At 37.0% G+C, this 27,411-nt stretch overlaps 1 protein-coding gene across 4 annotated transcripts in view; it reads right to left on the bottom strand.

The window, feature by feature from the left end:
• BBX (bobby sox homolog (Drosophila)) overlaps positions 1–27,411 on the bottom strand; it is a 273,989-nt gene that overhangs the window by 12,253 nt on the left and 234,325 nt on the right. For 2 of the 4 annotated variants that reach the window (XM_011932734.1, XM_011932733.1), the window contains 6 exons: positions 25,742–26,750; positions 24,523–24,661; positions 20,927–21,075; positions 9,122–9,211; positions 7,706–7,765; positions 491–688 (listed from right to left, as the gene is read on the bottom strand). In XM_011932734.1, coding sequence (XP_011788124.1) covers positions 491–688; positions 7,706–7,765; positions 9,122–9,211; positions 20,927–21,075; positions 24,523–24,661; positions 25,742–26,750 — 1,645 coding nt within the window. The remainder of the gene's footprint in view (positions 1–490; positions 689–7,705; positions 7,766–9,121; positions 9,212–20,926; positions 21,076–24,522; positions 24,662–25,741; positions 26,751–27,411) is intronic. The other 2 variants (XM_011932735.1, XM_011932736.1) reach the window with 2 other exon arrangements.

Below are 27,411 nucleotides of genomic sequence, written 5' to 3'. Positions count from 1 at the left end.
AGGCTTGTCCAACCCATGGCCTGAAGGCTGCATGTGGCCTGGGACAGCTTTGAATGCAGCCCAACACAAATTTGTAAACTTTCTTAAAACATTCTGAGATTTTTTCACGTTTTTTGTTGTTGTTGTTGTTGTTGTTGTTTTGAGACAGAGTCTCACTCTGTCGCCCAGGCTGGAGTGCAGTGGTGCGATCTCAGCTCACTGTAACCACACCCAGCTAATTTTTCGTATTTTTAGTAGAGATGGGGTTTCACCGTGTTAGCTAGTATAGTCTTGATCTCCTGACCTCGTGATCCACCCGCCTCGGCCTCCCAAAGTGTTGGGATTACAGGCGTGAGCCACCGCGCCTGACCTGTTTTTTGTTCGTTTGTTTGTGTAGCTCATTGGCTATTGTTAGTGTATTTTATTTGTGGCCCAAGACAATTCTTCTTCCAATGTGGCCCAGGGAAGCCAAAAAATTGGACGCCTCTGGTCTAAAGCTCTCTCTTCTTACCCAAAGTACCTCCTGCTGGTGATACCCGGCCATCTGCTGTCCTGACAAGGTGTGTAATCTTGGTTTTCCTTGCTTTTCTCTTTTGGCTGCCCACCAAAGGTTCTTGCATTGTTGTTGGCTCTGGAGTGTTGAAAATGGATGGGATATTTTTAACCTTATGAACAGGCTCCGTGGTGTTTCTGTCTTCTGGAAATATGGCTGAAATAGGAAATACCATGCATAGTTATGCACAAAAACAGAAGGCACCAACATTGCTCTTAGAAGGAAACATGTCTAAGTTTCTGACCCATCTGAATGGAGAATTTACACTCAAGTTTTCAAAGTACTGATGGAAAAAATGAAATAAAACATTGCCCATAACTTGTTTGCTACCAATTGATATTTGCTTTGATAAATTAAATGCAGTGAATTAAGATACCCCCTCTTTTTTACATTTTCTAAGTCTTTGGATGTTGCACATTGGTGGGGACGATAATTTAGGTAAATCTGAGTAAATTATGTCCTCACAGACCCCAAGTCCTAGTTGTGATCAGGGTCCCTATCTGAGAGATCCTTTTGGCCAGTTGGCCTGGAGAGGCTGGTGAAAGAAATTTCTTTCTTCAGAGGACATTAAAATTAAATATGTACTTCTTAAATTTATATTTTTGGTTGGGACATTTGCTTCCAAGCACCAGGTTGAATTGATCAGAAAAGAAATTGAGGCCTGACTTTGTTTCATGTAGATTGACTGTGCAGTAAGGACAGGACAAATATTTTTGAAGCCAGCATGCCAAGGAAAGAAACTCTCTTTCATTCACTGAATTCTAAAACAAGGAACACACTTAGATAATTTAATGAAGTCCCACATGTCATCCTGGCTCGTGGAGGGGCTAGTTTTAGGTATTCTAATTGTAACCCCAATAAATCATTTGACAGCACACTCCTATATTCTGAGTCACTCTGTCAAGAGCGAGGAAGACACCTGTACCACAGACTTCTCCTGGTTTACATAGACTGGGGATGCTTGTGTCTTTTCTTATATACTCATGTTCTTGGCAGTTTGCCCCCTCCTGACCTGAACTTAAAAGTAAGAAAAGATGTGTAGCTGTGAGTTTAGTAAGTGTTTAGGGGTATAACATAGTTGAGTTTTATGATTGGGACTTTAAAGAAATTCCAGTGACCCAAGGGCTTTTAAGCAGAGAAAAGAAGCACTTTCATAATTTGTAACTATCCAATTTCTTAGGATAGACACAGAAGTCATTTTTGACAAAGAAAAGGAGAATGTGGGTCAGAAAACTAATGTCAGACATGACAAGCCCTAAGCAAGCTAAATCTAGAGGAGGCATATCTGAAGGTAGATATTGGCAATAAAGCCATATATATATACACATGCATATATATGTGTGTATATATATATTTGGAAGAAAAACTAAAGTAAGAGGAAAAAAACTAGAGCAGGAATGACTCAGGGTGTGAAAATATGAACTTGTTGGTATAAACACTTCCACAGCCCTCATTTAAAATGTTTAATCTAGGTGTTTAATGGATTTAGGTACATCCTCAAGAAAGTAGGCTATGAATTAGTAAGATTTTTTTTTGTCCTGGAAATCATGACACCTTGTCTTTAAAATATGTTTCAAAAGAAGGGCTGATTCCAGACTTCACATTCCTAAACAAGTGGGAAATAATTTCAATTACATCAAAAGAAAGTATGTAAAGCAGAAATCACACCATCATTTGTGGTTTGGCCTTACCTCAATATTGCATAACAGATGGCTGTGTGGAGACAGGCTTAAGATAACAGTTGTTTTAAAAAACTACTTGGCAATGCTCCCAAACACCTTTTCAAGTAAGTAATCAAAAGTCAAAAAAAATACTCCTTTTAGATTGCAGATCTATTCCTAGGTCAAACAGATCTACCTCGATGGTGAATTAATTTATTCAGTTATGATACTTAGTCTTAGAATATTTATACTTTGATATTTAGCTTAACATAGGCCAGTGGTGGTACATATTTTAAGATTTTTTTTTTTTAGTTTAAACTTCAATAAAAGTTTCCAGCAAAATAAAAAATAATTTGCTTAGAAACACTCCAAAGAAGTTGCACGATTCTATTTTAGCCTTAAAATTCAAAGCCTCCTTTAAGTATAAAGAAGCCCAAAATCTGAATTTACAATGAGCATTAAATAACATCTATTGCACATTCACAAGCTTCAAGATTTCTAATTTCTTATCCAGATCCATCAGCTGTCCCTTCTGATTACAGGAGTCTTGTTCACCTCTCCAATAGAATCACTACATTGTGGATGGACATTCCAGAAAGAACATTAACCTCTTCCCTTTTCTACTTCCCCTTCCCAGGAAAGTATAGAACATGTAGAAATAAGGGTATATAGTGGGGTTCCAAAGATGGAAAGGTGCATCATATCTTACATCAGAACTGCCTGCAGAAAGAAGAACCAAGGAGGTAAACTAAAAGGCACGGATACCAGAAAAAGGCCAAGTCGGTTGGGAAAGATGACTTACTTTTCACACAGAGACCATGGGGTAACGGAAGTAACAGTCACAGAGAGACCAGAATTCTACTCCTGACTTTTAAATTTACTAACTGCAGTCCGACTGACTATGAGCCTCTGTTTCTTCATCCAGAGATGGAGGTTGGACTACATTAGCTTTAAAGGAGCCATCTAGCCCTAAAATAATTTTGCTACATAGGCTACAATCAGAGATCTGGCCAGAGGCAACAACAAGAAGCTACCAGTCAGCTCCAGAGTCACAGGCTGGGAAACGGTACTCCCGTGACTAGCACTGTTTTTGTTTGTTTGGTGAGCCTTCAAATGGTTTCATTTCTACTTAATGGTTGTTCCTTTTCTAGTTTGTTCCAGATGAATTGGTAAAAACACAGTAAGAAGCGTAAGGCACAGCTGCAAAAGGGTTGATTGCAAATGGAGGTACATTTTCTGCCTAAAACCAGCCTGGGACTAGGGAAAGCTTGGAAACCAGCAGGCAAAGAGTCTGGGGGCCCAAAGCAGGCCAGCAATACTCAAGTCCCAAGGGTTAGTATATTGGAGGAAAGTAAAGGAGTGAATCAGACTACAAACCAAGTGAAAGAGGCAAAAAAAAAAAAAAGAGACTATGTCGGAAGTTCTCATAAGTTCCCAAGGGTTAACCCCAGCACATACTGTCTTGTTTGGTAGTTTAGACTGAGGACAGCCTTCAGGAACAGCCCTCAGGGAGACCCTTCCTCTAAGACAGAAGAATTAGGGAAGGCAGATGGGACTGTGTCCAAGAAGCAGTTTTCTGGAACAAAACAGTAGATCTGAGTCCAACGACACTGGCAAAGCAAACCAAAGCTTGGTGGTGAGGGACATGAGATGAAAACAGTTCTGAGAGGGAAACAAGCACAAAAGCTGAGTACAAAGATAGCAAGCCAGTTCCCCCCGACAACCCCCAACCTAATGGAAATGTAAGAAAAGAAAGGCTTTGTGGCTCCAAAACAAACTAGTCATTTCTTTTCCGGCTTTTAATTGAGCACACAAAACTACCCGAGCACTTTAGAACAAGTCCACAGGGCTAGTTTTTGTACACAAAACAATAACCATAACACACTTGGTACGTATCATCTGAGAGTGACAATGCAAGCTCACTCCTGGAGCCACATCAGGAATGTAGCAATAAGAGATCATCTTGTTTTCCAAACTCTGATCCCAAAATGTGGAGTAGGTTTTCTGGGAAAGCAGCATTGCTCTTGTATTGTACCCCACGAGGCCACTAGATTGCTCCAGAGTCATGAATTCACATTCCAACTGGGGTTTCAAACTTGCACTGAAATTATTATAGCCAGATCTGGAATCTAATTGCCTTTGGTAGGTCTCCCATGAGCTGAAACGGTAGTCAGATGCTGAATAGAACACAGGAAAAAGAAATGAATGAGCCTTATCCAACATCCTGGGAGACTTTGCTGAAGTTATATAGCAACTATTTCAAACTTAAGAAAGATCGAGTTACACTGGGCACTGTGGATCGTGTGTGAAAATTTAACTATAAACCAGAATTTTCTTGCCTGTAATGAGATTTATACATTGCAAAGAAGCAAATTTTAACAGAGATTCTTAGTCCTAAGTTTTTTTTTCCCTTGTGAAATACCATTTATATTTTCAATATCTGAACCAAACGAGGGTTAAAAGTCTACAAATACGAAGAACGGAAAATGTAGTAGCCTATGTACTTAAATGGAGACATGGTTTCTTCCCTGTCTGCTTGTGTTGCTCGGGTCATAATTCCTTACCATGAATTCGGGGCTCATAAACCCTCCTTAACTCACTGGGAATGCTGTTAAGATGAAATAAAAAAATATATATATGAAAGCCTCCTTAAACTATAAAGTGGGAGTAAGTATTAGTTATCATCATCATTATTACTGCAATTAGAAACTTCCAGCTTAAAACATGAGCACATGACACCATAACTAGGTGGAAAGATAAACACAGTGGCAGAGGTAGCAGGTAGGTGTTCTTGGTTTATTTGAAAATCCCACCTTTAATTCCAGGCTGTGGACAATTTTTTTTAATACATATATACCGAAATTTCAGAAAGTGGTTTAACAATTTTGAGTTGTAAAAGCCCAGCGCTTAAGACACATTATAAACTTAGCATTTAAACATATTACTAAGCATCTAAATATTTCTGATATTTTGAAAAAAAGATTGCAAGGTGACTGTACACAGGATGGTATAAAGAAAACATAGTGAACTTGAAGTCATCTACTTTAGCAGAAGTCAGAATAGCTGAACAGTTACATAGCGTCAGTTGACTCAATATTTCTATTAAAGACATCAGCTACAAACAATTCCTGCCTAACATTTGAGCAGAATTTTAACCTTACACATGTTAAAATTATTCTATACTATTGTTATGTTTTGTGTCATGTATTTATACCCTCTCCAAGGTGAAGTTTCAATAAGCAACGATATAGTCATAGATGAGAGAAAGGAGTAAAGGCCTAGAAAAGTCACAAAGCACATAGTCACTACACAAACAAGTAAATGTTGGAGATAGTAAGAAAATAAAAAAACAAAAATGGTTACTTTAAATTACTAGTAATTTCTGATGCTCAAATTGATTCCTGTTTTTCCTGGCCAAATAAAATGAGTTTGTACTCTACACTAAATAATGGACATGCATTTTTCAGTGCATATTCTCCAAAAGTTGTTTCATATACATTAATAATAAATATAATTAAATACCACCAATAATAACTGTATTTCTACTAAAGCCCGGGACTGCCGATAAGACTCAAAAGTGATTTACTTTTCTGCCCCCAAAAGCAGAAAATTAGGGCTACAGAATATAGTACTTCTAGTATCACAATACTTACTCAAGATAACAGAGCAATAAAATCATTATCAAGTGTTAGAGGGGAAATAGAATTTACAGTCTGTGTACTACTACATCTCATCATTCACCCAATCTCTAAACACACAAATTATATACGTACTTAATACCAATGTGGAGAGTAATCCTAGTGGGGTTAAACAATTTGTCCTACTGAAAAATGCTGATGAGTAGCAGGTCTGAGACTAGAACCCAGATTTCCTAGTGCCCAGGTAAGTGCTCTTTCTACCACACTGCACTTGCTCTGGTACCTCTGTAGGGTTTTCAGTGTTTAAAACAACAGAACAAAGTACTTAGAACAGTATCATTTTAAGTAAAGAGTAAAGTGGTCCTAAATGTCCTTCAAACTCTTCTGCTAGTTCATCAGCGCCTTACATTTATAAAAACTACATGGAATATATTTTTAAAATATACAAGAGCTAATGTATCAATTTAAGGATGTTAGGATTTAATGCTGTGAACGGCACAATTCATATTTTGTTTTGCCAGCACTGAAGCAGAATATTCCATAGAGGTTGTGAATGTGAATTAGCAAGTGAGATAACAGATGTAGTGCTGAAGTTTTCTGTAAAAGTAAAATGACACGGAAGCTGATGTGGCTCATGTAAATGATGCCTAATAAATCAGAAAGACTTATGTTTAACATGAACTCAAAGTTGACCATTTTTGCTAGCTCTCTTAAAAACATGAATATTTCTGATAAGTGACTTAAGTCAATTGTGCATTTTATTTTTTTCTCATTTTCAGTAAAGGAATGATAGCATATTTGAGAGTCAAAAGATGTGGACTAGGTCATGAAGTTCCCATTTCTGGATATAAGTGAATCGAAACAAATGATCTCTAAAATCCCTTCTAGTTTTCAAATGAAGTGACTCCTAATTAAGCACTACAAAAACGTCAGCTCTTTTAAAATATCTGCAATGAAAAGCAAATAATCAATAGGAAGAAGGGAGAGGTGGCCTCTTAACCATTGAAGAAATTAGGCTTCACCTAAGGGCTCAATGTTTAACAGTAATTATATAAAGTCACAAATAAATATGGCCATGAGAAATTTCAAAATCAAATCTGTACCTAGGACCTATAACATGACTAGCTAATATTGGATTTTTCTTCGGCTACCCATAAGCCTCGGGGTGTTCTGTTCTTTTGTTGTTGTTGTTGCCCAGGCTGGAGTACAGTGGTACGATCTTGGCTCACTGAAACTTCCGCCTCCTGGGTTCAAGTGATTCTCCTGCCTCAGCCTCCTGAGTAGCTGGGATTATAGGCACACGCCACCACAGCCAACTAATTTTTGTATTTTTAGTAGAGATGGGGTTTCACCATGTTGCTCAGGTTAGTCTCGAACTCCTGACCTCATGATCTGCTCACCTCGGCCTCTTGAGGTACTAGGATTACAGGCGTAAGCCACTGTGCCTTGCTGGGGTGTTTCACTTTTAATAGGCTAGGAAAACATCCAGGTCAGAAGTTACTCCTGCAGGCCTGCCCATGCCCAGCCAACCAAGTTGTTATTCCAACTCCTACTGGGCATAAGCATCTGCCTGCAACATGAACTGCAATGCTGAATATATTTAGCTATGAAAAACTCTAATCTCTGGTTAATGTGATTCAAAGGTTACAAATTGCCCTTTAACAGATTAAACACCACATGACATATTGTCTGATCCTTGGCAGGAGTCCCCCAGACAGCAGTTTTGATGTGAAAATTAAAAATAACTTAATTATGAACACAGAAGTCTAATGTTGTTGGTTGAACCTATATAAATTATACCTTTTCAAAACCTATACAACTTATGTCATTTCCAGCTCCGATTGTCTGAAATTAAATAACATTGCTTGTCTTACCTTCTGTAGGGTGAATGGCATCCAAGAAGAGTTGCTTGTTTGACCATTTATCCCCACTTCCTAAAAACAATGACAGAAAAGGAGAGAAAAGTGAAACTCTATTATTAGTAGATACCCACACTACAAAAACAAGATGATATACAAACTAACTTTCGAAACATCACACAAATGAAGCTGAATTTTATTTCAATTACTTAATTCTTAAAATTGTATTTGCCAACTAAAATAATGAGGCTGTACAGAAAATGGATTAAAAATAAAATTTTTGTCTTTTACGAAGTATAGTGTTGGATTATTTCTGTAACTTTAATCAAAGTAATCTGAAGATCAGTAAAAGAGAATGAAAAAAGCTGATGTTTTCACCTATAGTGTTTCTTTCCTGGAAGCAGAAGAAAAAATAATATCAATATACAAAACAAAACTAAGAAGCTGAAGTGGAAGTGAAAAGAAAGCCCAAATTAAGTAAAAGGTTACACACAGGAACATACAGGCACACATGTCTACACACAGGAGACAGCTGCATTTAAAGCCTCATTCAAGAAACACGGAATGCTTCACATCTGGCCATGCAAGTAGGATGCAAATGGGCGCTGGATGAGTTGGTTTATGGCACTCATGACACTAACATGCAGGGAGATGCTAAAGAAAACCTGACCTACAGAATACTTGGCTGCACTGAGCCAGATGAGAAGATTTATCTTTTATGTGAAATAAGAAAAGGAGTCCTGCACTGTGGGAAGAAAGAGATCTTAAGATGAGCCCTGCAGAGGTTTAAAGGCTCATCAAGATCATACCAATGAGACAGACGTTCCGAGTAAAGAGGGGACAGAGTGCAATCAGTCTCTACTGCCTTTTCAAATAACAGGCATGTGACTGAATGAGGTTGGAAGAAGAGCCTGGCAAACGAGAAGGGGGGAAAAAGAGTCAGGTTACAACTTAAGAGTAGAGAAAACGGTCCACAAGAATCCTCAAGTGTCAGAGGAAGTACAGAAACGGTGGCACTTTCACATGAATAAGAAACTCTTAAGATTTCATGAAGTAGGAAAATGTGGTCATGGTATGAAGGGCTGCCAAACATGTGAAAACCAAGAATAGTCAAAGAAAATAAATGGATAAGTGGTCAAGAAGACTGAATTGCAAAACGCACCAAATACAGATGAGAAGAAGCAATTTTAGGATTCATATGGGGCTCTGAAAATAGAGACAAATATGGATTTGAATAGGAATCCAAGTGAAGGAGATTTGCAATTAGCTGCAGAGTCCAGAAAGAATGAAAACACCCGCGTCAAGAGCTGATGGCATTGAAGCAAGCACAGGGGTGGACAAGGCAAACGCAGTGCATGGAAGCATTACTCAAAGATGAATCACAATGGAGGTGACCAAGAACCCTTCATGGAGGATGGAGGGCACCAATACCTTTTTCCGGAACATTGGGCTTCTCCTTTTTGTGCTTATATTTGCTGACAATTTTGTGGAATAAGTTCTTTTTCTGAGACTGGAAAGGACCTACAGACAATATTAATATAAATATATTTTAAATTCACAATGTTTCATAAAAAAATTGTGTACTTCTCAACAATTCCACCCTCCTCCCTCCTATGGAATAAGCAAATTGAGTCTCAAGAAATGTCATCTTGCATCTTCACTTATTTAAATGGTGCTCAACCCCCTTCTTTAGGCTTATTTAAACCCAGTGAGATTTTCCTTAGAAATGTATTGGGCAAAGCCTCCATTAGGGCTGGGACTCCCGAGGCAGAAACTGCAGATACAGTGAGTAGAAACAAACTACAACCAATAACAGCAAAGTGGCTAGAGTATGTAATACAGAAAAGATTTTACTTTAGACTCCTAAATACCATGAAGGAAAGGGTGGCATATGTATTTTATATCTCCAATGAAACTGCTTTTCACAAGGATAGCACTTTCAGGACAGCAGTTGACCTGACAGCATTAGACAGCTTTCTGGCCTTTCCTGAGGATAACCTAGGAAGAAAAAAGTGACTTAAAAATTGAAAATATTTGCCAAAAAACTTTATTCTGGGTGGAAGGGGGAGATGTTTCAGATTCTTAGTTTTTTCAGATAAAGAAACAGAATTGAGATTTTCTTCAGTGAACAATCAGAAATACCAGCAACAGCGCTGACCTCCCCAAAGCTCCTGTGGCATCTCTCCGCCTACCAACAGTTGCAACTACACGCTCTGCCTTCTGGCCACAGGTGAACCATCTTATACTCGCATCTGGTCAGTTCCTCCACCCGTGGCATAGCCCCACCATCCTTGTCCAGCTCAACACCATCATTTCTCCCTCTCTAATGGGCCATTCCACCAGTATACAAACATAATTTCTTTTAACGTAGAAAAGAAAAAGGTGGCTTCTAACCAAACTTCCCTCACATCACTTACTGCCTTAGTTCTTCATTCCTCCTGTAGCAAAAATTCCACAGAAGGGTTGCCCATGCTGTCTCCAGTTTCTCTCTTTCCTTTCTTTCTTTCTTTTTCTTTCTCTGTCTCTCTCTCTTTCTTTGAGACAGGGTCTCATTCTGTCACCAGGCTGGAGTACAGTGACATGATCTTAGCTCACTGCAACCTCCACCTCCTGGGCTCAAGCAATCCTCCCACCTCAGCCTCCCAAGTAACTAGGGCTACAGGTGGGGATCACCAGGCCTGGCTAATTTTTTGTATTTTTTTTTTTTTTGTAAAGTCGGGGTTTTGCCATGTTGTCCAGGCTGGGCTCAAGCAATCCACCCACCTTGGCCTCCCAAAATGCTGGTATTACAGGTGCGAGCCATTGTGACCAATCTCATTCTGTCTTAAACTCACTACAACTAGGTTTCTGCCTTGCCACTCATGGAACAACTGCTCTTCAAGGGGTCATCCAGTACCCACCCCTATGCTGTGAAGGCCAACTGTGGGTCCTTACTGCACCGGCTGTTCCTGTAGCTCCTGACCACTACAGCCACACGCTCTGCCTTGAATGCCTCCTTCATTGGGCTTCTAGGATACCACCTTCTCTTCTTTTCTCTTCTCCATCACTGATCTTTCCCTCTGTCTCCTTTGCTTATTCTTTTCCCTGACTTCTTAATTTTGGAAAGCTCTGGGCTTGGTCCTTGTCCTCTTCTCTATTCTCACTCATCTGGTGATTACCTCTAATCTCAGGGCTTTAAAATAAAATAAAGTAAAATAAATAAAATAAATACCAGCTATAGGTTGAAGACTCAAAAATGCATCACCCCAGCCAGACCTCTTATATTGAGTGTATATGAAAAGTCAGCAATCTTACACTATCTTACAAGGACTTTAGAGATCCAGAGCTCCATTACCTCCATAACCTCACATCCTGCCACTCCTCTCCTTTGAGTCTCTCTAGCTGCATGGACCTCCTGGCAGTCCCCTGTACATGTAGTCTCAGTGTTCCTGACTTTAGGATCTCTGAACCAGCCATTACCCTGCCTAGAAAATGTTCTTCTCCAAGATGTCTGCACGGCTAACTTCCTCACCTCCTTCAAGGCTTTACTTAACTATCTTCAGACCACTCTATATAAAACTGCAAGCCAATCCTATGCCCATCGCTTGATCTCCCATTCCCTCACAAACCTATTCTTTTAACTGATCTTTAAAAACAGCTTTGCTGAAATAGAATTAACATACCATACAATTCATCCATTTAAAGTATGCAACTTGTGTTTATATTCAGACATTTGCAACTGGCACCAATTTCTGAACATTTCATCACCTCAAAAATAAATTCCAAACCTTTCTAATATTACTCCTCCTATACCTGTATTCCCCCTCTCCCTAAGCAACCTCTAATCTCCTTTCTGTCTCTATAGATTTGCCTATTCTGGAAATTTCATATAAATAGAATCATATAATGTGATTTTTGACTTAGCATAATGTGTTCAAGGCTCTTCGATGCTATAGCATGTATCGGGGCTGAATAATATTCCATTTAATGGACTGTTTATTCATTCAACAGTTGGTGGGCCAGGCACAGTGGCTCACGCCTATAATCCCAGCACTTTGGGAGGCCAAGGTGGGTAGATCATGAGGTCAAGAGATCAAGACCATCCTGGCCAACATGGTGAAACCCCGTCTCTACTAAAAATACAAAAATTAGCTGGGTGTGGTGGCATTCATCTGTAGTCCCAGCTACTCAGGAGGCTGTGGCAGGAGAATCACTTGAATCCAGGAGGCAGAGCCTGCAGTGATCTGAGATCATACCATTGCACTCCAGCCTGGTGACAGCGAGACTCTGTCTCAGAAAAACAACAACAACAAAAACAGTTGGTGGACATTGGGATTATTTTCACCTTTTGACTATTATAAATAACACTGTTAAAAACATTCAGGTATAAGCTTTTGTGTGGGACACAGGTGTCCATTTCTATAGGGCATATACTTAGAAATGGCCTTGCTGGGTCATGTGGTAACTCTGTGTTTAGCCTTTTGAGGACCTACTAGACTATCTAAGAAAGCAGCTGCACAATTTCGCATTCCCACTAGCAGTGTATAAGGATTTCAATTTCTCTACATCTTTGTCAACATTTGTTATTATCTGTCGTTTTTATTATGGCCATCCTAAGGATGTGAAATGGTATCTTTCCCATTGTGGTTTTGATATGCATTTCCCTGATGACTGATGATGTTAACTGTATTTTCATGTACTTATTGGCCATGTACTTGCTATATATCTTCTTCGGAGAATTATCTACTCAGATCACTTGCCTGTTTTTATGAGCTGTCTTTTTTACTGCCGAGTTGTAAACATTCCTTATATAGTTTAGATAAAAGTTTCTTATCAGATATGTGATTTGCAAATATTTTCTCCCATTCTGTGGGATGTCTTTTCACTTTCTTGGCAGTGTTCTTTGAAGCAGAGAATATTTAAATTTTTATACAGTCCAATTTATCTATTTTGTCTTTTGTTGCTTGGGCTTTTGGTATCATATTTAAGGATTCACTGCCAAATCTGAGGTTATAAAGATTTGCTCATTTGCTTTGAAAGTTTTATTGTTTTAGCTTTAACATTTAAGTCTTTGATCTATTTTAAGTTAAATTTTGTATATCGTATGAGGTAAGTGTCCAACTTTATTTGAATATAGATACCCAGTTGATCCAGCATCATTTTTTGGAAAGACTCTACTGACTGTTCTCATTGGATATTCTTGGCACCCTTGTCGAAAATTAGTTGACCAGAAATGTATGGGTTTATGACAGGTTGTCTACCAATTCCATCCCACTGATTTATATATGTCTATCTTTATTCCAGCATAATATTCTCTTGATTACCATTGTTTTGTAATCACCATTGTTTTGTAATTAGTTTTGAAATCAACTACTACTTTTTTCTCTTTTAAGGTTGTTGTGGTTCTTCTGAATATCTTGCAATTCCATGTTAATTTCAGGCTCATTTGTCAATTTCTACAAAGAAGTCAGCTGGGATTCTAAGAGGGGCTGGGTTGAATCTGTATATCAATTTGGGAGAGTGTTTCCATCTTAACAATAAGAAGTCCTCCAATCCATGAACATGGGATGTTTTTCTATTAATTTCTATCATATTTGTTTCAACAATGTTTCGTAGGTTTCATTATACTGTACTTTTGTCTGTTAAATTTATCTCTAAGTACTTTATTCTTTTTGATGCTATTGTAAATGGAATTGTGTTCGTAATCTCATTTTTAGATTGTTCATTGTTCAAGTGTATCAAAATACAATTAAGTTTTATCTAATGATCTTATAACCTGCAGCTCTACTAAACTCATTTATTAGCTGTAATAGTTTTTTTGGTGGATTCCTTAGGATTGTCTATATAGAAAGTCATGTTATCAGAATAAAGATAATTTTACCTCTTCCTTTCTAATCTAGATACCTTTTGTTTCTATTTCTTACCTAATTGCCCTGGCTAGAACCTCTAGTACAATGTTGAATAGAAGTGGTGAGAGTGGACATTCTTGTACTGTTCCTTTGCCTAGTGGGAAAGTATCCAATATTTTACCATTAAGTATCAGGTTAGCTGTGCATTTTTTGTAGATACCTTTTATCAGGTTGAGGAAGTTCCCTTTTAATCCTAGTTTGATTTTTTTAATCATAAAAAGGCATTGACTTTTATCAAATGCTTTTCCTAGATCTATTGAGATGATCAAATGGTTTTTGTTTTGTGTTCTATTAGTAGGGTATGTTACACTAATTGGCTTTTGAATATTAAAGCAAACTTGTAGTCCTGAGGTAAAATCCCATTTAGTCATGATGTATAATTCTTATATGTTGCTGAATTTGGTTTGCTAGTGTTTTGTTGCGGATTTCTGTGTTCATATTTGTAAGAGATATTGATCTGCAGTTTTCATTTCTTGTGATGTCTTTGTTTTGAGAATGTCTTGAATGTCTTCGACATTAAGGTAATACAGGCCTCACAGAATGAACTGGGAAGTGTTTACTTTTCTTGTAATTTCTGGATTCATTTGTGAAAAATTGGTGTAAATTCTTCTTTAAATGTTTGGTAGAATACAGTGGTGATGCCATCTAGGCCTGGGCTTTTTTTTTTTTTTTTTTCTTAGTAATTTAAAAATTACTAGTACAATGTCTTTACCAGTTACACATCTCAAGATTATCTGTTTCTTAAGCCAGTTTCAGTAGTTTGTGTCTTTCTAGGAATTGTTCATTTCATACATGTTATCTCATCTATTGGCTTTAGTTGTTCATAGTATTGTTTTATAATCCTTTTCATTTCTGTAGTCAGTAGTAATGTCTTCTATTTCATCTCTGATTCTAATAATTTGAGTCTTCTCTTTTTTTTCTTCGTCAATCTAGCTAAAATTTCTCAATTTTGTTATTTTCAAAGGACTACTTTTTGGTTTCATTGATTTTTCTCTATTTTAATATTTAATTAATTTCATTTCATCAACAACTTCTCTAATCTTTATTATTTCCTTTCTTCTGCTTCCTTTGAGTTTGGTTTGCTCTTCTTTTTTGAGTGTCTTACAGTAGAAGGCTAGGCTATTTATCTGAGATTTCTTTCTTAATACAGGCATTTGGAGCTATAATTTTCCTTCTAAGTTTTGCTTTAGATGCATCTCTTATATTCTCTTACACAATGTCTTCATTTTTATTAATTTCAAAGTACTTTCTGATTTCTCTTTGATTTCTTTTTTGATGTGACGGTTATCTAGGAGTGCATTTAATTTCTATATATTTGTGAGTTTCTCCAATTTTTTTCTGCTACTGATTTTTAAATTTCATCGTACTATTGTCAGAGAACACACTCTGTCAGAGAACACACTCTGTATTATTTCAATCCTTTTATATTTATTGGTTTTATGGATTAGCATACGGTCTACTGTGGAGACTGTTCCATGTACACTTGTCAAGAATATACATTCTGCCATTACTGAGTGGAAAGTTCTATATGTTTGTTAGTTCTAGTTGGTTTGTAGTGTTGGTTCAAGTCTTTTCTTGTTGATCTTTTGCCTAGTTGCTCTACCAACCAATTCTTTTTCCACTGTACGTCTCACCTTCAAACAAATTATATATTTTGCTTATTGTTTAGGCTTATTTATTGTCTGGTTCCCCCATTATAATGTAATCTTGATGGCAGTAGGGTTGTTTTCATTCACAGATATAATCTAAATGCCTACAGTGGTGCTTAGCACATGACAGGTTCTCAATAAATATTTATTTCATGAATAAAGCTCTTAATGCACTGCTTATCACAAAGTAAGAGCTCAAGAAATTACAGCTGTTGCTGTTATTACTGATACCATAAATCTGTGCAAGTGTTTTTTGATGACTACACTAAGCAATCCTTCTAAATAGCCAATAGCAAATGCTTCTAAATTGGCTACTGGTGGTTTGAAACGAAACTAGAAATGCTTCCTTGTTTGCTTCTTTGGGAAAAAGTGAGCAAAAAGAGAAAAGAAAATAAATTGAACAAGTACAAAGAAAATATATCACACATACATACTACACTAATATTACAGGTGTCTCTAAAATCTGTTTGCAATCACTGCCTCATGTATTTTATACAACCCAGGAAACTGTAGGCTGGTGGACCTGAATGATACATAGGCAGTCATGGAAAACAAAAGTAGGACAAAGGAGAAAAATTACTACTCAGGATTATAAAGATCCTAGTGATTTGCCTGCAGGAAAATAACTTAATAAAAGGGTATTGGCTCATAGGAAGAATGATATGAAGTTCACAGAAGCAAAATGATTTGACGTATGCAGTGCGTTAGGAAAGAAGAAAAGAAATATATATTTTTGGACCCAATCATTCTCAGAGAAATCTAAAAAGTAATTTAAAGACTAAGCTACGGATAGAGCTTGTCAATTTTAACATGAAAAAAGAATAATCATAGTAGTTTTGTACGTAGAAGAGCTTCTGTAAACTTAAATTTTTAAAATTCCTTTCTTCTGGCCACCCCCCAAATTATAGATATAAAACTACTCTAAGTAAATGACAACTTCAGATAAAAAAAGAAAGTGACAAACTTGAAAAGAAATAGATAAGATCTAATTGTAGTCACTGAAAAGCAGCCATTTTAGAGTCAAGAAGGGAAAATTTTGATTTCTGCCAATCAGCATAGTGTATATGTTGGGTATTTTGTCTAAAGAAAATAAAGTCAAAGTCTGTAATAAATACCAAATATAAAGACATTTCCTATTATATTTTTTCCTTAGTCAATTATTACATTAATGTGGAAGTATCCACAGAGGAGGAAGAATGGTAGAAAGTAAAATGCGGAAGGGATTTAGAAGGAATCATTCAGAAAACACATATTCACAACTGTTCTTCACTCTACTATGATATCTCAAGCTTCCGTCCCATCTCTTTCCCTACCAAATTTCTTGAGGGAATACCTGCATCAGCTTCAGCTTCCTTATGAAAAAAAAATCACTCATTGCTGGTATGCAAACTGGCTTAGGTCTCCACTTAAGTTTTTGGGCAGATGACCTGTATTCTCAAGGTATCAATCTCCTTTGCACCTCAACTTCACAGCTGGGCAGAAAACAAAAGGGCCAAACAACAAGCCGAGAAACTAAGAGGGGTGCCAGAAGGACATGATGATAACCTTTCCAGAACATTAACGTTCAAGGTTTGCTGAAAAATGAATGTTTTGGGGGTGAGAAGTTGCAGTGACACAGGAGCCACTTCAGCATGAGCCTAGCATGATACTTTTTCAAGGTCAGTGAGTAAGGTGAATTAAGTGAACCTGCTCTTTACATCTGTTGTCAGAAACAAATGTCAGGCTTAACTCTGGTGGTGGTGGCTTTTGCCCAAGTTCTATAGTTTCATGTTTTTGAACTATATATAGGTATATATATAAAGAGCAAGGGTTTTGTTCTAAGACTAGGCTGCCATTTCTGTATTGGACTTCTAAGTAATGAGTAACCAATGAAAAAATATATTCCTATGCAATAATTTATAGCAATGTGCTCCCACCTGCAGGGCAAGTGCCTTTACTGACTTGAATAAGTTCTCTGATTCAATCAGTCACAATCAAGTTAAGATTCATTGAGAGGGAGGAGCCATTTCATTGGGCTGGACATGCATACATTGTTAAGGAATTCAAAATTGTATCAGATATACCTTTTATACCTGCAAAGGTGCTGCCATCATATTCCTGAAGAAATTTGGTGGCAGCAGAGACTTTCAAACAGTTATGGAGAAAGATACAGAACTCTGCCCAACCTGGAAGCTAAAATTTCCTAACAGGAGATCTATCATCACATCTCGGTTCTCTAAAACTGAAAGTACGGTTGGCTTGGCTCCACCCCAAACGGGATTCTGTCTCTTCAATCTTGTAAACCTGCTTCTTTTATTCCCACTGTGATTTTTTAAAATACTCAATGCCTTAACATTTTTAAATTTTAGTTTTAAAATGTAAGTGTGGATTGAAAAAAACATAAGAAGGATCAATAGTATATTTGATAATAGGCCAAGGAACTATGTAAAGATAGAAGGAATACAGTGAAGAAGTGAGTCTAGTAAGTCAAGATGAGGCATAATTTCAACACAATTCTTTTTCTCCATGATCCTACTTCCACTGAAAAATTACTATTCTACAGAGAACTCTGACTTCCAATACTTTCGTAAACAATGCTTCATACATTATCAGTACATGTAAACGTGTAAAACAAATCTCTTAGGAAGTTACAATTAAATTTAGACATATAATTTAAAGCTTTCCTTTAAAACGTTTTAAAATAACAGAGAGATAATTCAGAAAACGTCAAGTTTGGGCTGATTCAGCTAAACTACATTGTGAGTTAGTTAGATTAGAATTTACTGGATAATTCATTTTTAGAAGGAAAGGGAAATCCTATTTCTGTCATCATGCTCTGTTCTACTATAACATAGCCCAAGTTGGAGGAAAGGGGCTTTTAAAGTTATTTTCATCCCTTTTCATTGTAAAGTTTTTGACAAGACCTATGACATAGACATAAGAGGCAGGGCAGAGATAGTAGGATAACCATGGGAAAGATAGGAAGAGATTCCTTAGAAATGCAGATACGAATATGGAGACTACTGGGTAAACAGAGGAATAAACCCAAGCAGGTACTATGACTTTGAGATATACAACTACATAAATACATACATACAAATTTCTACTAGAAATTACATTTTAGAAAAATTCTATACATTTTATGTAAGCTGAAGTACCTAAAAAGGCACCTAGTATAAGTCATGAAGGAAAATATAATGAATATTGAATGATGACAAAGGAAAAAATAAAATATAGACAAATGGCAAATTATTAGAGGAAAAATTAGGTTTCTGATGGACATATACTCTTTTACTAATGAACTAATGATCTCATACACAATGTTTGCTCTGAATGATTCACTATGCAGAGGTGGAAAGGGTCTAGAGTCTAAGAAAATAATTTCCTCTATCCCCTAAAGATCAGGCAATTACAGCACAGCTGGTATGATAATTTCATTAATAATAACTTGTAGTCTAGTACATTGGTGCTGCTAATGCCAAATTACAATCAGTCACAAATACTATGTCTTTAGTTTGCTGAATAGATAATATATTATTTAATTTCTGCTTATTTTAATTGCATTTTGCTTCACAAATCAGAAGGCGGAACAAAATCTCATCTTGGAAGACTCCCCACAAATGTAATTACTGATATACTGTGTAAAAACCAGTGACTTTGTGGCTTGAGAGGTATAATGGAAAAGTTAAGATGATATTGTATGAAGTATAATCCAAAGCTCCAAAAAGCTATTTCACATCAAAAGAAATACTGTTAATCTCAGCTGGGAGAGAAAAATCGAATAACAGACAACTAAGACCCAAGAGAAGGTCTCATGAAAATAGATCCTAACTTCAGGGTTTTATAGCTTTACAAAAATAAATCTATTGTTACATTCCCTGAGAGATAATTCAGCCAACTTCAGAGCTCTAACGTGAATGTTTTGGGAGTGGAAGAAGGAATAACATCCTGCCCATCTATCAATTAAGTTCCATTTTATTGGCTTGTCAGGTATTTATAAGCAACTTTAAATCTAAGAATTATGGGAGCTCAAGATACTTGGCATCTTTCGGCTCATGGACTACTTTTCCTAGTCCTAAATATCTCCAGGGCACAGAGACTGTCATTTCATTTGGCAATCCATTATGGTGCTCAGCTCCCTACCTGGCTACAAGTCTACTTTATTTCTATCTTGGAAGATCTTGATACAACCCTATTTTATTTTCTCAGATGAGCAAACTTGACGATGCAACATTTCGTTTTTAGTTCTTTATTCACTAGACTTGTTTTTATTAACCACAGAGGAAAACTGAGCTAATTCTAAAATGACTTTTATATACCTCCCTGGCTTTAATCATGAAGGGGAAATTTTCTTCAACCTTTCAGTTCTGTCTTGAGATACAGATCTCAAATTGACCCTGTTTGGTTGTGTCAATTCCAGTGTGCAAAGGGTTTTTAGGCTTTGAAGGAGAAAGGTTCAGGTTTCTCCAGAGAATAAACCATAATTTTCCCTCATCTATATACCTTAAATATTCCCTAAAATGCATGAAATTATATCTCTTCATTAATATTTATATCTGATCGATTAATCAGTCTATTTAAAATACAAAAGAAAAGAATTCTTTTGATTTGATTAAATTATCCAATTTGATGAAGCAGGCAATAGGCAGCAACTTTTGCAGGATAATTAAAAGAACTCTTCCAGCAAATCCTGCTCGAGTTTGATCTTGAAAGCAACTATAGCTCAGCCACCCAAGTTCTTCATCTCTCTATTCCATGTCCTTATAGGAGAGCCAACTGAATGAAGTCTTTCGTATCTGCATGGAAAACTAGAGGTACATTTTCCCTACCAATCTTTAGACCTTAAGAAAAATCAGAAGACAAGTTTCTCAATGCAAGCAATGTTGCCATTTTGGGTAATACAGTCATTCAGTGTGCTTGAAGGGCAAGATGTTTAGTACTCCAGTACCTGTCCCACAAATGTCAACAGTGGTCTCAGGTGATGAGACCACTGAAAATGCCCCCACCTTCTTACAGTCCCCTTTAAGAATTACAGCATTGTCACTGATGAATGCTGAGATCCATCCAAGTCATGTTGATAATTTTAAAAAAGCTTCCCTGATATAGGCAGCGGAGAAGCTGATTACTTGAAAATGAATATACTAAACAAAGCATTCTTTAAATTTAACAAAACCAATTATATATATATACACACACACACACACAAACACACACACACACACACACGCACACACACACACGTTGCTAGAGGATTTCAGGTAGTTTTATTTTCTTTTGGTCTATAATGCCAGTAAAGAGTAGTTAGCATCTACTTATCATGTGAAAAGAATGATTTACAGTCCCAGAGTTCAACCTGTTGCAGAAACAGGGAACAGAAGAACTGGATTCAACCAGCAGTTTCTGTTCAAGAAAAGATTAACAGAAAAATTCCAAATTAGAATTCTGGAGAGCAGCAGGTTGAAGACCATGTATAACATTTTTGCAAAAGCTTAGCTACATCATTACGGGCAAATATACAGATGGAGATGCCAATGGACAAAGGCTACAGAAAATAAGGAAGAAAAAAGGGACAAAGATGACCTTGGAAAGCAACCTGAGATTCTAACTCCCTACTGCCTCAATTCCAAATCCAATTACATGTCTAAAGGGAGCTAAAAGCTTAGCTGAAGGGTCAGTTGAGATTCTGACCACATGGCAGGAAAGTACAGGTCACATCTAACCTTTGCTGGTTTTAGTCGGTTCTGAGGACACATTTCCAGTCTTCTTCTTTTTTCTAGGGACAGGTACACATTTCCGGTCAAATGTAACAGGACTATATTGAGGGAGGCTGTTGAATTTTTTTTCAAATTCTTCATCCAGCTTTGCGGAGCTATTAAAAGGGGAGAGGGGAATCAATCAGCACATGACCAAATATGACACAGAAAATGACATGAAATAGATTTTAAGATATTCTATTTGAAAACAGGGCCTCTGGGAATTAGGGCATGTAAGTAAATTCTGTACAAGGAAAAAACACCTTTTCTGAAATGCTTGAGATTTACCAACACAGTTTTCTCAGTAAACTCATGCGACAGGTTATGTTATTACCTTAGAAAAGTAGAAACATCATTTATATTGGAATATTTCTGAAGTGGGGAATTTGGCATTCTCTCCACTAGCATGGGAGTTTTTCCATAAAGTTCTGTACAAAGTATACTCTATTCATACAGTTTCTCATTTTACAGACTCATATATATGTATTTATGGCAAGCTTATTGGCAATATATTGGTAGTTTTGTAAGATTAGTTTCTTTTAAAAAATTTACTGACTACTGTTTGATTAAAACATACAAAACAAAAAGCACTAATATTAGGAAAACATCCTGGAGAGTTGACTAGAAGGAAGACAAAAGACTCAATGAGCAAAGTAAAGCCAGTTTTCAATGAATGCAATGGCACAGAGGCAACACGCTTTAACTTAAATCACCAATGACTTCAGAAATGCCACCAGCAAAGTTGGGTAATCTTTGGGCTGGTGCTGACTGTCTCTAGGGCCCCACAGCAATGGCAACATGCCTGCTGGATCCTAGGCTGGCTTCTGACTTCCATTTAGTGAGACTTATTAAACTAACATGCAACCTAGACAGTTGGAAGAGGCCGTAGGAGACCTGCTGTGTCTGGTAGATGGAAAATGGAAGGTGTATTGGGAAGAGGAGGGCAATTTTAGTACCAGCTTATAAGAAGCAAATGTGTTAGGCTGCTAGCTAAGGGGTATCCTAAAAATGCTTTTAACTACAACTGTTTTGGAGGAATATACAAGAGTTGAGAAGCAGAGATAAGAGGGTCAGATGACCAATTGAATGGTTAACAGGAAATAGCAATTACGGAAGCACTCCCTTACTGGAGGGGGGATATGCTCCAAGTCCCCCAGTAGATGCCTGAAACCGCCTACAGTACTGAAACTTACATATGTTACATTTTTTTCCTATACATGCATATTGTACAGTGGCATATGATAGACAAAGGTATGATTTATGCACTGGGTGGAATGAAGTGGGATGGCATGAGATTTCATCATGCTACCCATTGTGGTGCAGAATTTAAAACTTATGAATTGTTTATTTCTGGATTTTTCTATTTAGTATTTTCAGACCCAAAATCACAGAAAGCAAAAATATGGCTAAGGGGGAACTACTGTACTAAGTTCTATCAAAGCAAAGAAGGGTGACAGGTGGAGGTGATGTTTTTCTCTTAAGAACACCACCATTTCTCATTCAGTTAAAAAAATGTTTATTCTGATGGAAAATCAGATACAATTGGATACTAATCAAATACTATCAGAAAGCTGTCTATAAGTTGTGAATTTTTCAGATACTCTGAATACCCAGAAGAAAACAGAAAATGTGAGATATAACTCGTAAGTTCTCTTGAGACTTTTCTTAAAAAGAGAAAAATAATATTTATGTTTTTCTTGAGATGTCTACAAAATTAGATCTGTCAATACTGAGAAAACTTTCCTTGGCTACAGTTAACAGGTAGCACATTTTTTGAGATAAAAAAAGGTTTAAAATGCTCATCTACAAATCTCAGAGCAGATTGACAGGAGATGGCATTTCTCCCTGCTTAAGTATTATTCTGGCGTGTTCTGAACAAGGCAAACCCAAATACTCAAATCCTGACAGGCCAATATTTAGAGGGAGAAAGGAGGAAAAGGCACTGAAGTTTACTGTTAATTTAAAGCTATAAAAAACCATCTCCCAGTTATACACATGTGCCTTCCTCAGAAATGATTAAAAAACAAACACATACAATCCACATACCAATCTCCTTTCAGGAACAGATTTTCAAGATTGTTTCACTTATCTTGTTCCTCAAAGAAAATTGATGAAAATCTCTCTTACAGCTTCAGCAGTTTCTACTAGAAGCATCAGAGAAATGCTTCTGTTGGGGAGCCTCAATGCTTGCTTTATTCCCCTAGGACCTCACACTGCCTACATAACACCTGCTCCTCTCTCGGTGTGCAGACCCACAAGGCAGTGGCAGTAATTCTAGACTACAGAGAGCACTGGTCTAGATGCTTGTGGGTCATTTTAAAAAAACATTCTGCATTTAAACTATAATTTGACACTGAAATATGAGGATTTTCATGTCATTACTTAAGCGAAATATAAGCAAAGCTAATTTGAAGTACTTTGGATTTTTAAAAATATTAGAAATGAAATACATAAAATTATAAGCAAAACTAATTTTAAGTACTTTGGATTTTTTAAAATATTAGAAATGAAATACATAAAATTATAAATATATCATTTCAATACAAATAATCTTAAAGAGCCAGCACTATGGGAAATAATTTCTACCTCGCTACTTTGTGATGATCTAGAGTCTTAGAATTAGCCAGACTTAAAGCACTGTAACATCTAAGGAAAAATATATTATTCCACAAACAGATATGCAAGTATTATGAATAAACCAAATACAATACACCCAATGCATACAATTTGTATAGCTTTAAACACACTTTTGAAAAAAATATGGTGAATGTACTTATTTCATTGTACTTATTAACAATGTACTTATTTCTATTCAAAGTATTCTTTTCAAATTGAGCCAACAACAAATCTCAAGAATTTTCAAAATAGTCTAACTGGATATGCAGATACTTTACTCACCAATATAAAGTATTGGATCTCCCAACTAACAAAATGCTTTATATTAAAATGGTTATTAACAGTCTTTGGCATAACATTAAATATAAAATAATTCTTAGTGATTTTATCTTGATGCATGCCATTGCTTAATACTGCATTTCAATACACAATTAATGTATTGCATGTTCTCTACAGCAGAACATTTGACCTCATATTTTTAGCTTAGAGCAACAGAAGACAGCTTGAACAAAACAAGGTTGGAGATAGAAGCATCATTTCATTTACCTTACATTTTTCAGCTATCATGATATTTTATAAACAATAAATACATACTGTATGTAAAATGGGCAAAATGTAAACATGCTAATACTATCCATTCTAAGCTTTGCATGGAAAAATGCATCCTGGTGAAGGGATGTCGATTCAAACCCAGGTCCAAGTCTAAAGTCTATATATTTTCACTGTTCTCAAAATGTGAATGATATTGTCATTCACATGACCATGTTAACAACAGGAATGATGTGATGCACTTGATTTGTGTTCACTAGGGTGCCTACTAAGACTGCAGGCAGTGCGGAGTGAGTAGTCAAAGAATAAGCACGCGTAATTAGTGATTTGTTACCTTGAAAATCCCACCCACACTTGAGGCTTGTGCAGTACAGGTGACTGTACCCACAGGCACTTACCCAAGGAGACAGTCTTCCTTTGGCTTTGTCTTCTTGAACTTCTTGCTCCCACTGGTCCCACTCTGACTAAATGTCCAGCTTTCTTCATTCCAACACCCTTCATGATCAGAGGAGTTTCCTTTTCCTGAGCTTCGTTTTCCTAAGAAAATTCAAGACAAAGGATGTGTTTGGTATATGGGTGGGTGAGGGGAGATGATCTTAGTTGTTTCACAAGCAACCTCTCGACTGCTTGCATATCATTTGCATGATGCTAACTGTAGCTATTTCAGAGTTCTCAGAGTGATTCATGCTGGACCACCTTTAATAACGGAACATGCAGAAAAGTGACTTAGAGCTTCTGGGATTAATTGTCATGTAATTCAATAGGTATCACATGACTCAAAGAGACAGGCTGACTGCTGCTAGCTTTTCCATTCGAGAACCAGCCAAGGTATGGGAGTCCTTTGCTGGTGGGCACTATCCATTCTAATTTCCCTAAAACTCACTGAACTGACATCCCTGTGGATGAAATAGGCCCAAGTATCTTAATTTGGGGCTTGTTAAACCTAGGATTCACACTTTTTGTTGGAATATAGCTCGGCAAAAGGTAGTCCTCCAGCCAGATGCTGTATTTTAAAATAGTGGATTTATATAAAACACTCAATGGAATAAAGGTAAACACACTGACTATTTTCTGGATATTATAATGTTTTAAAGAGCTCTTCGGTTCAAGTGATCCACCCGCCTTGGCCTCCCAAAGTGCTAGGACTACAGGTATAAGCTACTGTGCCTGGCCCACTTCAGTTACAGCTTTGATTACCTAATGAAGAGAACTACGTAAGACATTTGCTTCTGGAGCCTACAGGTGAAGATTCTGACAAACATACGTGCTTGATTCAGGAAATTCCATCAGTTTTAAAAACCAAACCCAAAGCTCTGAATATTTAATAGTCATCTTTCAAAACAAAGAGCCAGCCAATACCAGCGGGGGTAAGAAGAGATTAAAATTACTTTAAATACATCCTGAAAACTAACTACAAAATGAATACACTTCCGTTAATGGTGCTAGAAAACATGTAAAATAACAAATAATTATGATCTATAAACCATAAAGAAATACACAAATATAAGGAATTATTTTGATACCATGTTGTTCTTTATGGCAGTTGTTTTCAATAGGTCTAAAGGTGAAATTCTGCTTGGTTTTTGAATTCTTTTCAGGTTTGCAGACGTTACTTACCTCTGTCAACATTAGCTCGCAGAGAGGTGAGCATGCCCTCCGACACCAGAGTTTTATAAAGAGCACCTTTGCAAGACCTCTCAGATTTCCTGGAACCACAAGTTTCTATTTTTCTGTGACAGTCACTGTCCTCAGGCTTGGCCTGTCCTGATAGGCTGGGTGGTAGTGCATCTTCCATGGGGGTCAACGGTTCTGCTTTTATACCCTCTGGTGCCTCACCAGAAATGTTCTTGCTAGCAGAAATACTAATGAAATCTGGAGGTCTTGACTCTTTGGTGGTATCTGAGGATTTCTCCTTTGACATTTTCTTCTCTCTTGATTTCACCTTTTTCTTTGGTGGCTTGGCATCCAAAATGCTTCCCTTGCCACTTGAGGATGTGCGGACCTTCTTGCGAGGGGTATCTCCAAGTTTCTCTATTCCCCAGTCTCCTTTTGCGACGGCTTCAATGGTATATATGACGCTTTCAATGTCAGACTCAGAAGACTGCCTCTTTTTGCAAGTCTTCTTGGGTGTGGATTTATCATTTCCATGTCGATCCATTTTGCTTTTCTTCTTTTTCTTTTTTAGCTTTTCTGGCTTGTTTAATGCAGCAGGATCCTCAATGATCATAATTCCATGAGGATGGCACATGTGATCCTTTCTACTGGGAACATCACTAATTATTATCTTGCTACTGGCAGAATAAGAAAAATCAGGAAAATGACTACATTTTTGATCTTCTTCTAACTCTTCCTTTCTAATTTCTTTGGGATCTTCCATTTTTATAGCCATTATGTCATCTATTTGCAATGCCTCAAAATTTCTCAATTCCTTAGAATCTCTAACATTTTCCTTAGCTGATTTTTCAAATTCTGCTTCCTTCTGTAACCTGGTTTCATCTGTTTTCTCCCTTTTAATTTCTTTTTCTTCCTTTCCCTTCTCTAATTCTTTAATTCTTCCACCATCGGATTCTTTTGCTTTTATTAGCTTTGATTCTTCCATTTTCATCCCTTCTGATGCCAGGCACATCTAAACAATTAAAACAAAATGGGAGAGCACCCAAAAATATCCTTATTATTCCACCTTCAAAATTAAAGTTTTCAATTATATCCGTTTTAAAAATAATCAAAACACACTTTAAACTTTACAACAATCAGCCCACTTCTGCCAAACTAACTGAAATGAATCAAATTAATAGAAGGCTGTGGGCACTGTTATACAGTCATTTCACTCTCGTCAAACATATCTCTGAATTGTCATTTCCCAGCTTCAACAGAAGCTTTTCCTATGAAAACAAGACCTGGTAGAAGGAGGAAGGGATTCGGAGTTGAAAGACCCAAGTCTGATTCTTAGTTTTGCTACTTATTAACTTTGTGACCCAAAATGAATCACTTATCCCCTCATTCCTCTATGGCTTTTGTAAAAGGAAAATGATCCTAGAGCCTATCTCAGAGGATTCTGTGTGGTCTAAGTGAGACGATGTACTTAACTGTAGTACAGGCTGAATATCCCTTATCCAAAATGCTTGAAAACAAACGTGTTTCAAATTTTGGATATTTTTTTGATTTTGGAATGTCTGCATTATACACTTACCAGTTGAGAATTTTTTTTTTTTTTTTTTTTTGGGGGGGGCCCGCCCTGTTGCCCCGGCCGGGGGGCAGTGGCCGGATCTCAGCTCACTGCAAGCTCC

Source organism: Colobus angolensis, unplaced genomic scaffold (assembly GCF_000951035.1).
Source record: "Colobus angolensis palliatus isolate OR3802 unplaced genomic scaffold, Cang.pa_1.0 Scaffold98, whole genome shotgun sequence".
In the NCBI taxonomy this organism is placed as follows: domain Eukaryota; kingdom Metazoa; phylum Chordata; class Mammalia; order Primates; family Cercopithecidae; genus Colobus; species Colobus angolensis.
The sequence above is the reverse complement of the archived record's forward strand: the minus strand, read 5'-3'. Positions and strand labels throughout refer to the sequence as shown.